This window comes from Phaethon lepturus, unplaced genomic scaffold (genome assembly GCF_000687285.1).
Source record: "Phaethon lepturus isolate BGI_N335 unplaced genomic scaffold, ASM68728v1 scaffold8602, whole genome shotgun sequence".
In the NCBI taxonomy this organism is placed as follows: Eukaryota; Metazoa; Chordata; class Aves; order Phaethontiformes; family Phaethontidae; genus Phaethon; species Phaethon lepturus.
Window position 1 is genome coordinate 18,221 of NW_010525482.1, and position 17,399 is coordinate 35,619.

Below are 17,399 nucleotides of genomic sequence, written 5' to 3' on the forward strand. Positions count from 1 at the left end.
CAGCATCTTGCAATGTCAGCAATTAAAGTTACTTGAATTCCCCATTCTTAAAATGACTACCAGCTGCGTGCCATCCTTCCAGAGTGAGAGTGCACTCAATCTTGCTAGTAATTGTTTTGCATAGTAGAAGAATTTTTTACTATTATTACCTAATTCTTCTTCCATGGTGGGACCTTTATTTTGAGAATTGGAGACGCCAAGCACTCTGTTAAATAATATAGAAAATGCACTGCCCCAGACGCCTGAAAGAGAAAAAGTAAACAATGAATGGAGGCTGCTACAAAAAAACCCCACATATACTGCACTATTTAAGCAGTCGCTTGCCCTCCGAACACACCTCTCATTTTGCAACATGCGAAGTCATAAGCTCAGATGTACATATCAGACACAACTAACCAGGGAATGCCAATCCATGCCTGTGAAATCTCTCAAATGGACGTCTCCCAACAAACTGAGAACTCTACTTATTGTCTCACATTCTGTGTGACTGCATTTAAAAGCCCTTGTCCACGAACTACTGAAATTAGGTTTATTTGAGAGTCTCTCTCTGTCACATACTCACCCATCAAGAAATGCAAGGGATTTTCACTATACTTCTTCACCACTGTCCCCATAAAAAATTTGCTGCCAAACAAATCCGGAGACATAAAAGTGCCATACTTTGCCATACCAATCTCATAGGGACTGAATTCCACCCAGTCTGCAAAATAAGAAACAAAATCGTGCTTAGTTAGCAATCTCAACCTGAATAGAAACAGAGGATGAATATACATAAACGAATGAAACGTCTGTCCAAGCGAAGAAATTTTAATTAAATGGGAAGCCAAATCACAGAATCATAAAATCTATGGGTTGGAAGGGACCTTTCAAGGCCATCTAGTCCAACCACCTGCCATAAGCAGGGACACCTTCAACTCGATCAGGTTGCTCAGAGCCCCGTCCAACCTGACCTGGGATGTTTCCAGGGATGGGGCATCGACCACCTCTCTGGGCAACCTGGGCCAGTGCTTCACCACCCTCAGTGTGAAAAATTTCTTCTATCTAGTCTGAATCTACCCTCTTTTAGTTTATAATCAAATAACCAACAGAAATATCTCTTAGGTTGTGCAAAAGTCGAAATTTTGATTTCAAATGAAGGACAGTCTAATGTCAGAACAGAGGAGGAATTATCATTCTCATTCTCTCTTATCACAACAAACTTTAGTGAAAAAATATGAGGTTGTTAAAAGAGAAGTATAAAGGTAGTGATCACAAATGAGAAAAACAAAATGACATCTGGTTTTCATCTCATGCTTCGATACAATTCCCTGTCACATGAAATGCCATGTGGGTCTAAGTTCCAAGTTCCTTTTCTTTCACTATGATCCTAACGAAAACGTGGAAGGCAGTGACAAAGGAGGCAGAAAAATTATTTAATATCACAAAAGTTGTGAAAGATTCTAGGAGATGCATTTGGATTCCACCAAAAACTAAAGTTTCTAGTGAAATCCAATATGAAAAGGCAAAGCTGAGAGGCAGCTGAGAAACTTATTAATACAAACGATGCAAAACGTATTTTTTGAAGTACATGTGAATTTATTGAATAGAGAGCTCAATAAAAATATCGAATAAAATGTTCAAATGCATCTTCTGTTCTTAGCAGAAAATTTCAGAAGTTATTTACGTTCTATGATGTATGCCTTTTTTAAAAATGGATTTTAGCTGATTTTGAAGTATTTTCTTTGATATCAGGGGAGTTGCTTACATCAGAGAATTAATTTCAAAAAAGGAGCAATAACGAACAAAAAATATCCTACATTTTTTGTACTTCACCCATTTATCTATTTTATCTTCCATATTTTTAGTAGTGATTGATTTGACTGCTTCTGTAAACAAATTAGAAGTAATTCTGAAATAGAAAGGCAAAAGAAACAGCTTTTAACCCTCCCCCCAAGTCATAGGATGCTATCCACTCCTCAAGATACTCAGTGTTTCTGTTGAAATGTTAAGCATGAGGTTAACCACTCATCCTGAAAAGGAAAGATTTAATCATGACTGCTGAGAGTTTTGTTTCATGGGGCAATGCTTATCTACGCTAAGTCAAATACAACTTCCTATTTTCCAAATAAACCACCCACAAGTCTTCACATTTATTGGAGCAAAAGGAAATTCCTTTGAAGATCCAATCCAGGGATTTAATGGTGTTTCCCTTTAGATATATAAATAGGAATTGGCAGGTATGTATTCAGAACCATGTTGACAGCAAAACTGAATTTAGAATCAGAATTTAATCTGTGATAGTCCACTTTCATGTGAACTGAAGAAGATGATTTCTCAAATCACATAGCCTGCTCAGGGAAATAAGACTTCTGCCTTAAAATTAAAGGGCTTCAGCATTAGCTTCTGCCATTCCAGATGCTCATTGAGACAGCGGCCATTTAAATGAATAGGACTTGAACATCCCAACAGACAAGAACTCTTCTATCAAGAGAAATACTTAAGTGTTTATATCCCAGTAAACGGGGTTAGTTCCTTGGCTTTGGCTTAATCCAAATTGTACTAAAGCCAAAACACTCAGCTGTGTTCACTGCATTTTGGATGTAAGTTAGATCATAACTCCACACTGCTTCATACCAGCTGAAGTTGCAACAGATTTTTCCTGTTCTTAGGAGGGAAAAGAGAGGTAATATTTTGCCAACATTAAGCATCTGGCAGATTCAGGACTGGGCACATATATGCATGGGCAGTACTCACACGCTGAGACCAGACTCGCTTTACAGTCCAGCCTTGCTGCACAAGGGCAGATCAAAACCACATACCCAATCCAGTGTGTGTGATGAATGGGGCTGACCAAGCACCAACTGAAGGATCCCTCTGAAACCTGGAACTTGGGATCCAAGCACTATGAATCCATACCTCGAGCCATCCCTGCTTCCCAAATTCTGTAGTGCTTACTGGTATGGAGCAACACATGCACTCACCCTCTCACAGACTTAAGTTTACTATAATGACTTTCAAGAGCAAGAGCCCAAAATCCAAATTTTGCCTGGACTGTCACTGCAGCAGCAGCAAAACTGGTGAACGAGGCTGACAGGGGATGGAAGCACGCAATACCATAGCCAACCACTAAATTCCACTCTCCTCTTTAACACTGGGTATCAGTATCTTCAGGTAATTCCTTATCATTAAAGAAGCTATCTTAATAAAAAAAAAAAAAAAGCTGTCTTTAACTAAATCACTGTAATTATGTTCAGTTAAAATGATTACTGCAGTTTTGGGCATGGCCGGCGCCACCTGGATCAGAAATACTACTGGTAGGCAAAACATGCAGAGCCTGGGGCAGGAAAGCTATTAGCAGCTGCATGAAATCTTGCACCACCGCTCCCAGAAGGAATGTTATCTGATATAATTAATGCATTTCAACCTGAAACAACATGAACGATCTCACCTACATCTATAAGCTAGTAAATAAGAAAGTGTAAATATTTCCGTTCAAAACTGACTATAGGCTTCACATCAAGAATAACTGTTCAGTTCTAAAAGGAGAAAAAAAGCTTACAATAGAAATGATCAAGATCTAGCATCCTCTACAACGATATAGATGATAGCCTCAAAAAAGTGAAAACAAGATCCATTGGCAGAGGTAATACCTTTTTTAGAGCAATTGGTGAGGTCAGAGAAATTAGATCAGTCTTCAGATGCTTCTGGTCTTGCTTAGAGAAGGCCATTATTAACTGAAGATAATTTTGTTTTTAAAACGGTAAATAAGTAACCCAAATAAATTTTCTCAGAAAACAGAAGCTCATCAAAAAACAAAATACTTTTATTTTCAAACAGGTTTCAGTTTCCTAAGGAGGAAAGCAGACATTCTCCCATGAAAAGTTTAACCTGATTTACAACCTCATTTTCCATTTCATTAAGTTTTGACAGCAGCTTTTCCAAATAATCTTTTTAGGAAATGTGGATACAATGTCTGACATAAACCTTGGGCAAGCCATTTGGTGTTTCCCTTCCCAGTTGTACGCGTAACTATATAGATATATACACCCTTTTCTTTGTACAGCGTCTTGCACAATTGGACCTACTCTCAATTGAGGCTACTAAGTGGGATTAAAACCTATGAAATAAATAAAAGCAAAAGCCCCTTTTGTGTTACCAACAATACTTTACACTATGCAAGAAGTAAAAAAGAGGGAATTTGTTTGTTCAATTCTATTTGCACTCTTAGTAGAAAGAGGAATAATCCTGTATGACTGAAGACATTTCCCTTTACCTATTTGATATACCAATGTTAAGTAGCTTTCTGCTGTTGGAGAAACACCAGCTTTCTTTTTGTCTTGACTCCTGCGATGTACTTAGCTACTTCATGAATAAGCAATATTCTTTTCAACTGGTAGGAAGTAATTTTTTTGCAACACGTAGAGGAGAAAACTTGGCCACTACTTAACATTTCACAGAAACCTAAAGAGGCTGTTATCATGTTAGACCTATTTTCAGGAAAAAAAAGCCTTAATAAAGTAATGCTTACAGAATGGTCTAAGAATATGCCTCCAAACCCAAGAATGATAGAGAAATAAAAGGCCATTGACCTAAAATACAGTCTGTTTGTCTTTCCATGGACAGGAAACGATGCACCTTGAAAGCCAAGAAAAGGCTCAGTTCCATGGCGTGCCATGAGGAATACATCCATGTGATGCCTGTTCTCCACGACCCTGTAACCTTGGTGCAAATACTGCACCGATTGAGTTAAGTATCCACCTACTTAAGTATGTGAACACTTATCCCTGAGTAACTTCTTGTTATCAGACTCTAGTGTCAAGATTCCCAGAAGCTGCTGAACACAAATGTGTCCACTTCCCCATCACCTTTTAAAACCCATCAGATCTGTCCTTCTGATGTGCTTGTTTGGTATATCCTTCAACGTCGCATCTTCCTATTCCTTTTACAAATTAAAATCTCCCTGTACTCAGTTCATAACAACATGAATTTTGTTAAGCCCTGAAGAATGTTTCATTTTGTTAAGCCCTGAAGAACGGAAAATTCCTTCCTAATCCTTGCTGCAAAGACTAATAATTTCGAAGTGTACCAAGTTGCAGGATACAATTACTCTCAGAAGTATTAAAAAATAGGCTTTTTTCCAGCCACAAACTTCTCTCTTCTTTTCACAAGTGACTCAATACACAGATTGAAAACATACCTGCAAACATAAGCTCTGAGACATCTGGTTTGACATGGAGACATGTAAAGAGCGGGAGAGCACACTGCGCGTTATTGATTTTCTCCTTCATGTTGCTCAAAGTGGTGTCCATTCTCTGCATGAAAAGAAAGACCTTATGTCCAAACAGATCCTATAAAGGCCTGCTGATATTTGGGAGACTACTCATTTTCTCTGAAATCCTCAAAGAGAAGGAAAATGGATAAACTCAGTTACTTCTAAGAAAAACAGAGCAGAATAATCTGTAAAAGGAAGTAATCTGCTTGAATGCCTTTTAACTGCACAATTCAGGAAGGAAGGAGTGGGACAAGACATGACAGGATGACTAGATAAGCATAGGTTACAGAATCCAAAATAACATGGCCAAAAAGAAAACAGTATTGCCGGACAAAGCAAGTTCTTTCCCTCTGGTACTGTAAAAGGCGAAAACAAGGAAAAACCTTGTAGGCAGAACCACCATTAATAAGCGTGCAATGTTTCTCAGTCTGTGCTGTTTCTGAAAAGTCAGCAATGATAACTAAGAAAAGCAAACGGGCTATTAAGAGGCGTACATATGCTAACCAAGGATCTGCATCCCCTCCAGAAAACATTCTGGAGTCTGCAATCAAGAAAGATTGAATGTCACTATGACATAACAGTACTAAGATGTGTTATCTGGGAATAACCAAGAGCCTTATTTCCATTTTCCACTGATTGTGTCAGGTTCAGCTTTAAGCTGAACATCTGTGCATTTGTTTAACTCCTTAGTAAACAGAAACTTCTAATCAACCTCACACGGTCATTAACATCCCTTCATCATCAGAAACTTACCCTATATATCATAGTGACCAAAAGCTGTGTTCCTGTTTTTCAGTATTTTAGAGTCTTTAAAACCTAGTGGCAATGTATACTCATGAAATACAAAAGCGTATAAAACACATCTGTGAATCTATTAACACATTTCAATCTTACGATAAGATCAAATCCAAATTCTGCTCACCTGACTCATTTGAAGTCTGCGTGCCCAATTCAGTCAATTAGGATTTGTCAATAGTAAAATACAACAGTATGAAGATCTCTTATTGTCTGATTTCTCAGAAAAACATGTAATAGTAAATAGGGATGTGGATCTTTCATCTTGAAATTAGTATTTTGTTAAGCAAATGCCGCTTTTCTTATGGCAAAACATGCATAAAGAGGTTACATCATTTCGTAATTTTTTGTTGAAATTGCTTGCGTAGTAATTTTAATGGATGACACACAATGCTAAGAGCTTGCTGCAAGTACCCAGCGCTTGAGTTCATTTCTGTTGCACATGAATGCATGATGTTTTCCTAGCTCTTAAAGAAATGAGTACCATTCAGAAACATGTCCCAGAGCAAGGAAAGCATTTTATGTTTCTTACCCAATATCAGTTCAGCTATAACTTTAAATATTCCAATTGTTAAACATGGTTTGTTAAATGTCACCAAGGTCATTTCAAAAAAATAGGAGCAGCAGTTATTACACAATAGTTTCACAACTCTAATAATCGTAAAAAATGAACTCACATTATGGATAAGTGTTTCACCTATTAGCATTCCAAAGATATCTGTGAAGGTGACAGGCTGCCCTGAGCTTTTCTTATTCCACAGTGCTTCAATGTAGCGTTTGACTTTCTGAGGAGTGAGCAGCAGAAGTGGGTTGTGACTCACAGAGTTCATCAATTCTTGATTAATCTCCTTTGGTCCTTTTTCTGGAAAATCCGGGTGTGAATACAAAGTTGACATGTACCTGCAATGGAAAATAAGCTCTGTAAGTATCAAAGCCTGGTTCAATGTCAGCTGCCTGAAACATACAATAAGCTCATAAATAATTTGATACAATTACTGATTAAATCAGATAAGTTTACTCACTGTTTATAAAGTAAATTGTCATTTCTTTTTTCTCAAGGCATAGAAAGCTAAACAATTTGTTCTAAATGTAAGCATACAATCAAACACTCAACTTACATTTCCATAATGTGTATGATGTAAAAGATTAAAGTGTTCCTCATTTATCTGTTTAGAAGATAATGGGCAGAATCATCAGAAGCTGGAAAAACAGCTTCTCAAGTCATCACGGCATACCTAAATTTGGCAGACTGGAGGTCCTATGAGTACAAACACACACCGTTCTTTCACTCTAAGATGTACCCCTCTCTGTCACTCTCCAGCTAATTATCACTATTCAAAAAATCCTAAAATATATTAGTATTTGGCATGCTTTCCAGGATCTAGATGTTTTCATAGTAAGATGAAGCACAATTAACTACAACCTGTGCAGAGATTTAATTGACTCTGAGGATTCAGAAAAGGCCTATCAGGCAAATCTTGATTTTGTCACTGAGTAACTCTGGAAACCGAAGTTTTGTTTACTCAAAACAAAGTTTGGACATACACGCAGACAACTGTGGTTTGCTCTTGATTGGCTTAAGTACACGATGGGTGAAGACTCCAGACAGGCCGTCATAATCTACTGGACACTAATTTCACTATTATTTATTGAATTAGCTGGCTCAGGTACACATACCATACTGCAGGCATAATTCTGCACAGCAGTGAGATACACGCTGTGTAAGCTCGGCCCTGAGATCACCGCCTGGCAATTTACTTGATAGCATGATGAACCCTGTCACATGCATGATGTAAGAACTTGATTCATTAGTCTTTGTGCAGTCTCTAAAGCTTAGCATGCACGTCAGCTCGTGGGTGGAACAAGCACAGCAGCAAGCTTCCACGTGAGCAGAGAAAGGAAAATGCAGGATGAAGAATTCAGTACAAGGTTGAAGCAAGATGACAGAAACAATCAGGGAGGTAAATGCATTGCTCCAAGGTTAGGCATGCATCTGAGTGAACAAGCAAAAACCTGCCTCTCCCTCCAGGAAAGGAATTCTCCACCCTTCAGAAAAAGAAAAAGAAAAGAGCATTATTCCCAAGTAAAAGACTGCATGGAAAAAAAGAAAAGAAAGGGAGCGCCAAAGTGTCAAGTTATTTATTCATCAAGCAAGGCAAGTCTGAATAGGTGACACCACCAAGACAGCAAAAGCAAATTTGTTTAAATACAACAGTTTCCAACTTATGTTTCTTACTGAATCACTTCCGATAATCTTGCTATTTTAATACAGATTTGATAGTTTTACATTAGATCAACTTATCTGTTCACACCTGGGCTTTCCCAAAAATGACCTCATGGCCAGCTGACTGATATCTTTTCAGAACATGGATTACATACCATTCTCTAGAAATGCAGTGAAAATTTTTCACACTACATTGCACTATTCAATTGCTCTTCATCCAGCCAAATTATATCTTCCATTTTTTGCAAATTTGATGAAAGTACATCCAGGTGTCTCAATAGATACATGATAAATCTGCCCCCCAACCACTAGTGATAGAAAGTCCAGGTTCCAGGGATGCCAACTTTTTATAGTTCAATCTGAACAAGAAACTTGCTCTAATTCATAGACACTTCTGGCATTTCAAAACCTTCTGGCATTCCGAAAGCCTTCTATCTAGTCTGGGAGTGGGGAAGCAAGCTTCACAAAAGTGAAAACTAATTAAAAAAAACGCAAAAAACACACAAGGAATAGAACAGGTCATTATCTATTTCAAAAGAGTTAACAACTTTAGGGTTAAAGAATTTCCATAGAACGTGCAGAACCAAAATTCATGCGCTTCCTTAGAGTTAAAGCAGGGGATAAATCTCATCCCAGGCAGATTCCCTGCTCATTTATATTTAGCTATTGCAATAAAAGTCTTTTTTTCATTACTCTTGAAGAAATGAGACATTCATATAATCTTACAATTCAGACTGAAACGAACCTCAAGGTCTCTATTCCCACTTCCTGCTCAATGCAAAGCCAACCTAAGAGTCAGATCAGGTTGCTCAGGGCTTTGTTCAGTCAAGTTCTACTTTCACATGAAGTATTCACTGAGTCAGAGAGAGAGAGGATGACACCTTACCCAGCCCAGTCAAGTAAGGATGGGGCAATACATTCCAGCACTTGACCACTCTCACTGCAGAATAATTTTCCTACTAGCTAACCAAATTTCTCTTGCTGAAACTTACAGCCATTGCCCCTTGTTCTTTCTCTGTGCATCTCCAAAATGAGTATGTTTTCATTGCACCTACCCATTAGGTAGCTGAACAGCAAGATCTGTCCCTCCCACCACCTTTGCGTACTCCTCAAGGCTAAACAAACCTAGCTGCCTCACTTTCTCATGTGCTCTAGCCCCCTAATTGCCTAGGTGGTACTCTGATGGAATTAATCCAGTTTGTCAACACCTTTCTTGAGTACAAGAGTGGCCCTGAACTGGATTCAGATGTTGCTCCAGTACTGAAACTGGTACATAAAAAAAAAAACTAGTATAAAAACATATTTTCTGACATTTGGGATACTCTCTTGGTAAGTTCAAAATTTTTTTAAGATGTAACCTCCTCTACTGCAACCTGACCTGTTGACATTAAAAGCAAGTTTTAAAGTTAGACAAAGTCTGCAATTTTTCACTTAATGAAAATAATGTAGTGTTAAGGAGTCCAAACAGTTAAGAAATTTAGATTGAAGTTGTCAGATGTCTTTGGCTGATGAAAATTACACAGCTTTTAAATATGTTACATCATTTCATTTAAATTTCAAAACAAATAGTTTCAACATTTGTAATAAGTGTAATTTGGGACAATTTTTATAAAAGCCAAGAGGACAAAAGGCTGCAGGTTCATAGCAATGAGCAGGGAGGAGAGAAACCCTCTCATTCAGAAGAGTGGTTGTGGCAGACAATACTGGGTTCAAAGCATTCTCCTGGCCACAAAGCCCTGAGCTCATAACACCCAGAGAGCGCCTTTCACGCAGTGACGTCACTCTGATTTTCTCCTGCTGATGGTGTTCCTGTTATGGGCTGAAGTATTCAATGAGTCAGAACGACACCTACCTGATTTGTTTTTTTTTATTCTAACTGAGTTTTGAGAATTTTGATTCTAACTGAGACATCTTTGAAGATCTTTTCTCCCATCCAACTAACAAACTATTTTAAAAAACAACATAATTTCTAAATTAAACAGCGACCAGAAAAGTGATACAAGGCAATCCATAGCAAGATGCCCTGCAGCATGGGGGTCAGTCGATATTCTTTCCTACAAGCTGAAATACATCTGCTCAAATCTCCTTATATGCCAAGAAAGAATCGGCGAACAGGTCCTAGACATCCCCAGTAGATCCACTAAGAAGGGGACTACTGAGTCTAAAATGGAGCAAAAGAAGTTTCAGTGATTTTGAGAATCAAAAAATCCTTACCATGTGGATCCCGAGAGACCAGCAATGTAAGTCGCACAGTCTAAAATTCCCGATTCATAAAGTGCTTTCATGACTCCAGCAAACCCCACCATGGCACGAAATCCACCTCCTGAACCCAGTATTGCTATCACTGGTACCTGCATAGATGAGAATAATAGCATATCAGCACATTAATTCTGATAAAGATTTAAAAGCAGTAAATAAATATTATTCATCAATCACTGGCCAAACATACCAGGCTTGTGCAATTAAGAGGTCACTGCCCAGAGATCCTCACAGCAGAGAAGAAACCTGTGCTTTTCCAAACCCATGCACAAAAGTTCTAACAAGCCAAAAAGAAGGTATTCTGCAGTCTCTTAGTGGTACATGTGTAAGAGACAGCAAAATATTTTAATAAAACACTTTGAGATACGACTTTTAAACACTGTATTTTGGGTGCAACAGTACTGTAGTCCCACTCATGAAGTTACCTGTCTCCCTTAGGTTCTCTGGGCCCAAGCGCGATGTACAATATCTGTACGACATTTACTCAGTCCCTTCTGCTTCACAAAGAGCTGGACGGCAGGAGTACTTTTGGGCTGCAGCATGGGAGGAGAGCACTGCCGATCACAAGCAAGGGAAGCCAGGAACCAGCTTGAGAGGTTCTGCCAAGATGGAAAACCCATGGAGGGGCAGAGGAGACTTTCTTCCAACTTCCTATTTATCTTGTACCTAGGGAGCATTTAGCAACCAGGAGCTGCAAACAGAAGGCATGTAACAAAGCACCTGGCATGCTCAGGTATAAAGGGAAGCTATATGTGCCCAGTTCCCATGCAGGCAAGGACAACGATATGACTGAGGCAACACAAAGGCAAGAAGGCGGCATGAATTCCTAGGAGAGGGGGAGCTGCAAGGTTGTTACTTCTGGCAATGAGAGAAGACTCCCCTTCTACCTCCACCTCTTCGCCTTGGTTCAGAGCCCTGGTGACAGGGAAGGAACAAATGCTCTCAAGGAGGGTTCTGGACCAGACATCACAGGTTACTGGATAAGAAACAGCGCTACAAAGTGACAAGTGACAGTAGCTGACAACTCCCTCGTCTGTGGGACACAGACCAACCCACCAGCCAGACCAATTGTTTTAGGGAGGTCTGCCGCCCAGACTCCAGATCCTCAATGGCATGGAGAGATAGCTGAGTCTCCCCTGATCTTCCAGCTGCTACTCTTCACTGCTCATCCATGTGGGCAACATTTATACAGGCGAGGAGGAGGAGATGAGCAGGTGCTTTGCCCTCTCTTGGAGCTGTGATCTTTCCAGTCTGGAAGACGAATGGCTCAAGCAGGTGCTACCAGGCTCAAATGGTGTCACCAGTGAGAGTCTTGGCTTCCTGAGCATGAAACCTTGCTTGCTGATGAAGATGGTCCATGGGAAAAGAAAGAATCCACCTGACCAACAGAGTGAGGAACACCTTCATGAACAGACTTGCTAATTGAATGAGGAAGACTTCAGACTAACTTCAATGACAGGAACATAAGTGAGCTAAGGGTGGAAATGTTGCAAATGCAGAAGAAACACATGGGAGAAAGCTAGTAGTGAGACCTATATATTCCTGCTCAGAAGGAAGAGTCTTCAGAGGCTTATCTCAAATGTCTCGATATTAATACACAGAGAGTGGACATCAAACAAAAAAAAAAATGGAAGTTCAAGGGCAGTCACAGGTCCGTGACACAGAGTGCCGCAGACCTGGTGGGACAGCACCACACTGCCCTGGATGGGTGCAAGCTGGGAAGATAGGTGGGGAAAAAGGGTGCGGGGGGGCTCTGCTTGACAAGAAAGCAGCTCCCTGATTGCACAGAACATCAGGATGCAACCAGAGACACGTCTTTTGGAAGTTTCTGGGTCATGATCAGAAAGAAAGTAACGCTAGCAATGTTGTGGCAGTCAGATTCAGACTGCTGTCCAGTCTGAATGTCTTACCCACTGGGATGAAGTGGGTAAGGCTTTCTTTAAAAACCAGAAGTCTCCTGATCTGGCTGTGGTGCTCACAGGGGATTTGAATCCCCTGCTGAAAGGTCAGCATTGTGCAAGCCACCCAGGAAGCCTTGGTGACCATTTCCTAAAGCAAATGCCAGGGGGATGACTAATGCTGTACCTCATCTGCTGCTCACAAAGAGTAAAGAACCAGGGCCAAATGCAGCCACCGGGAGCTTCTTGGGCTACAGTCACAGAATCACAGAATTATTAAGGTCAGAAAAGACCTTTAAGATCATCAAGTCCAACCACCAACCCAACACCCCCATGCCCCCTAAACCATGTCCCAAAGTGCCACGTCCACACGTTTTTTGAACACTTCCAGAGATGGCGACTCCACCACCTCCCTGGGCAGCCTGTTCCAATGCCTGACCACCCTCTCAGTAAAGAAATTTTTCCTAATATCCAATCTAAACTTCCCGTGGCACAACTTGAGGCCATTTCCTCTCATCCTATCGCTAGTTACTTGGGAGAAGAGACCAACACACACCTCACCACAATCCCGTTTTTCAGGTAGTTGTAGAGAGCGATAAGGTCTCCCCTCAGCCCCCTCTTCTCCAGACTGAACAACCCCAGTTCCCTCAGCCGCTCCTCATCAGACTGTGCTCCAGACTCCTCACCAGCTCCATTGCCCTTCTCTGGACACACTCCAGCACCTCAACGTCCTTCTTGTAGTGAGGGGCCCAACACTGAACACAGGATTCAAGGTGCGGCCTCACCAGTGCCGAGTACAGGGGCACAATCACTTCCCTGCTCCAGCTGGCCACACTACTGCTGATACAGGCCAGGACGCTGTTGGCCTTCTTGGCCACCTCACAAAGTGATTGAGTTTGGGATCAGACCAAGGTTGAAAAGTGAGCATGAGAGCTAGGTCTCTGGAATTCACTAAACTCTAGATTGTTCTGGAACTTGCTAGGCAGAATCCCCCTGATTTTTTCTACTGTCAGTAAGTTGAGTCTTGGCAATAGCACTCCTTCCAGAGACAACTGGGACTAGCTGACACCCGGAGGTCCCTTCCAACCAGTATTTCTAGGACTCTCTTATATTGCACTTTTTATTCACTACTACTTGCTAATAGGGCACCATTTTAGGTTCCTTACAGGCATAGAAAGGTAATGCCTGATTTTTCTGATTCTTCAGGTCAAACAGTAAAATATGTATATATAGTGACAGTCAAATACGATCACTATGACCCTCCTTAGCTTCCTGTCTGCTGAAATAATGTCTAGAATTTCAAGTTCAGTTCACTAGCACAGACCTGTGGCACTGCTTCAAACCTTAAAATACAACCAGTAACCTTAACCCTTGGGTGAATAAACCACATCAGGTCTTGGCATTAGTAAGTTGTTGCCCCCACAATGCCCTGTTACTTAGAACTCTAATTGCCTGCTTTCTGAAGAATTAGAATGTATTTGAAGAAGTTGCCACTTGTAGCACGGTTTCTAAATAAAAATATACTCAGAACTCCTTTAAAATGTCTGTCCTTCTTATCCATAATCCAAAATAGAGAAGAAATTAAATTTAGTTATTAAATAAACTATTTAGTTACAAAACCACAGAAATTTTTAAAGCAATCCAAACACCAGCTTTAATCCAAATGATATCTTTGTGACAGAGCCAAAAGCAGTAGAAGTTACTAATCAGAAACAGAAGAGACACAAATAATATTTTGGCTAGGAGTTTAAAAACACATTTTATAATAAAAACATCTGATATTACTACATAGCATGAAGACAGTATCAAATTTACAACTAACTTGCAAAAACTACAGGAGACATAAGGAGAATTTATGCGCATCTGTACACCTACTCGGCCACCAAGAGATAGCAGAGTGAGCAAAACCAGAACCAGTTACAAGTGACACCATACTGAAAACATGTACAACAGGAGTTTCATTTTACACTTCTTTCCTCCTTACTTCCCAGCCTTCCCAGCCCTGACTTCAAAGTTGTTTCCTTCCATCACATAGTTTCCCCAAGTATCTAGAAAGAAGACAAAATAAAATAGCGATAGCAGAAAAACTGCCAGGAAAACCTCGACCCTGTCTATGGGGAGAGCAGATTTTGGGCTGTTGAAGGAGTTGGTTAGTCAGGTCCCCTAAGAATCAGCCTTTGAAGGTATTGGGGTCCATGAATGCTGGTCACTTTTTAAGAGCCACCTCTTAAGAGCGCAGGAGCAGGCAATTCCAAAGCATGGGAAGTCAAGCAAGCAGGGCAGGTGGCCAGCTTGGCTGAGCAGGGATCTTCGAGAACTCAGGCAGAAAAGGAAAGCGTGTGGACATTGGAAGCAAGGACACGCAACATGGGAGGACTAGAGAGAGGCTGTTTGCCACTGTAGGGAGAAAATTCATGTGGCCAAGCTCAATTAGAGTTCAAGCTGGCCAACACTGTGAAGGAGAAGAAAAAGGGCTTTTTAAAATATGTTAACAGCAAAAGGAGGATCAGAGATAACATTGGTCCATTACTTCATTGAGGTCGGTCACCTCACAAATAGGGATGCGGACAAAGCAGAGACATTTAATGCCTTCTTTGCCTCTGTCTTTAACATCAGTGATGGCTGGCCTAGGGATGCCCAGAGCCTTGTGTTGGAAGACCATGACTGGGGGATGATAAAACTCCCAGTTGACCCTGAACTTGTTTGAGATTACTGCTCCAGCTGGATGCACATATGTCTATGGGGCCCAATGGGATTCATCCCAGCGTACTGAAAGATCTGGCTGGTGTTATTGTGGGACCTCTCTCTCTTATTTTTCAGCAGTCTTGGGAGTCTGGAGAGGCCTCAGTCAACTGGAAGCTGGCAAATGTTGTCTGAATTTTCAAGAAGGGTAAGAAGGAAGACCCTGGTAATTACAGGCCTGTCAGTCTCATTTCAATGCCTGGTAAAGTTAAGGAGAAGGTTATTCTGGGAGTCACTGAAAAACACTTGAGAGACAGAGCAGTCATCGGTCATAGTTAGCACGGGATCACGAGGGCCAAGTCTTGCTTAACTAACTTCATTTCCTTTTATGACATGGTCACCCATCAAGTTGACCAAGGGAAGCCAGTAGATGTCGGTTATTTGGATTTTAGCAAGGCTTTTGGTATCATCTCTCACACTATCCTTCTGGACAAAAGGTCCAGCACACAGCTGGACAAGTCCATCATATGCTGGGTGAGCAATTGGCTGATGGGCTGGGCTCAGCATTTACAGTAAATGGGGTTACATCAGGCTGACAGCCAGTCACAATGAGGTTCCCCAGAGCTCAATTTTAGGACCATGACTCCTGAATGTTTTTTTAGAAATGATCTAGACATAGGAATCAAATGTACATGAAGTAAGTTTGCTGATGATAGTAAACTAGGAGGAGCTGTGGACTCCCTAGAGGGTAGAGAGGCCTTACAGAGAGATCTGGATAGACTAGAGAGTTGGGCAATCACCAACTGTATGAAATTTAATGAGAGCTAGTGCCAGATTCTCCATCTGGGACGGGGTAGTCCTGGTTATACAAACTGGGGGATGAGAGGCTGAAAAGCAGCCCCGCAGAAAGAGATCTGGGGGTTTGGGTTGATGGCAGGCTGAATATAAGTCATCAGTGCGCCCTGGCATCCAAAAGGGCCAACTGTGTCCTGGGGTGCATCAAGCACAGCACAGCTAGCAGGTCAAGGGAGGTGACTGTCCCACTCTACACTGCACTGGTGTAGCCACACCCCAAGTAATGTGTGCAGCTTTGGGCGCCTCAATTTAAGAAGGACGTCAAACTATTAGACTGTGTCCAGATGAGGGCAACCAAGATGGTGAATGGCCTCAAGGACAAGACTTACAAGGAGTGACTGGGGTCACTTGACTTGTTCAGCTTGGAGAAGAGGAGGCTGAGGGGTGCCCTCATCGCAGTCTACACATTCCTCAAGGGGGCCAGTGGATGCAAAGGTGCTGATCTCCTCTCTCTTGCGACCAGAGATAGGACACAAGGGAATGGAATGAAGCTGCGTCAGGGGAAGTTCAGATTGGACATTAGGAAAAGGTTCTTCACTGAGAGGGTGGTTGGTCACTGGAACAAGCCCCCCAAGGAAGTGGTCACAGCACGAAGCCTGTCAGAGTTCAAGGAGCATCTGGACAAGACTCTTAGTCATATGGTTTAGCGTTAGGTGAGGAGTCTGGTGAGGAGCAGGGAGTTGGACCAGAGCCTTATGGGTCGCTTCCAACTTGAGATATTCTATGATTCTGTGGTTCTATGATTCTAAAAATTAACTTGCTACCATCATCAAGTGTTTTAGCAAAGGTCCCACCTGGTTCCCAGTTTCCGAAACCTAGAAGAATTTTCCACTGTTCAATGGTGATAAGGTAACCACCTCTTGGTTGTTACTAAGCATAAAAAGAATTACACAGTTGTGCAGAAAGTCCCTATCTGATCAAACTGGTAATCAGTCAAAAATTTCACTGAAATGCAATTTAAGGTGTCAATAGATGGGATTAGTTACAAGAAAAGGAACCATGTGACTACTGAGTTTAGTTTCTTTCTGCAGATTCCACACTCCAAGCCGTGAGACATCCCTGCAGACTGAAAACGCACAGTCACGTGGAAATGACCATGCACAATGACCAAGTATGTTGAGACATTTCTCGAGGCTTCCATTCCACTAAAACTGCTTATTCTTGATGCAGTGAGATTATTTGATTATCTCTGTAAATGTTAAGCTTTAGTAATAGAAACCACAGGTATTTATTGGCATCAGCATTCATCATGCACCTCCAGAGATAGAAATCTATCAAAAAATGACAAAACAAAGGTAAAGATTTAGGACATGCCTGTTTTGTTAAGCCAACACCCCAATAACGGAGCAGTTGCTTTGAACAGAAGAGCCATATTACTAACCACAAATTTAATAATGTACGTTAGGCTTTGAAAGGTCTTTACAAACACTACCTA

General features: G+C 41.1%; 1 protein-coding gene across 1 annotated transcript in view; it reads right to left on the reverse strand.

Moving 5' to 3' along the window:
* PLA2G4A (phospholipase A2, group IVA (cytosolic, calcium-dependent)) overlaps positions 1-17,399 on the reverse strand; it is a 69,406-nt gene that overhangs the window by 14,578 nt on the left and 37,429 nt on the right. The window contains exons 7-11 of the mRNA XM_010282756.1: positions 10,485-10,621; positions 6,724-6,946; positions 5,177-5,291; positions 563-700; positions 150-242 (exon numbers count right to left, since the gene is read on the reverse strand). Coding sequence (XP_010281058.1) covers positions 150-242; positions 563-700; positions 5,177-5,291; positions 6,724-6,946; positions 10,485-10,621 — 706 coding nt within the window. The remainder of the gene's footprint in view (positions 1-149; positions 243-562; positions 701-5,176; positions 5,292-6,723; positions 6,947-10,484; positions 10,622-17,399) is intronic.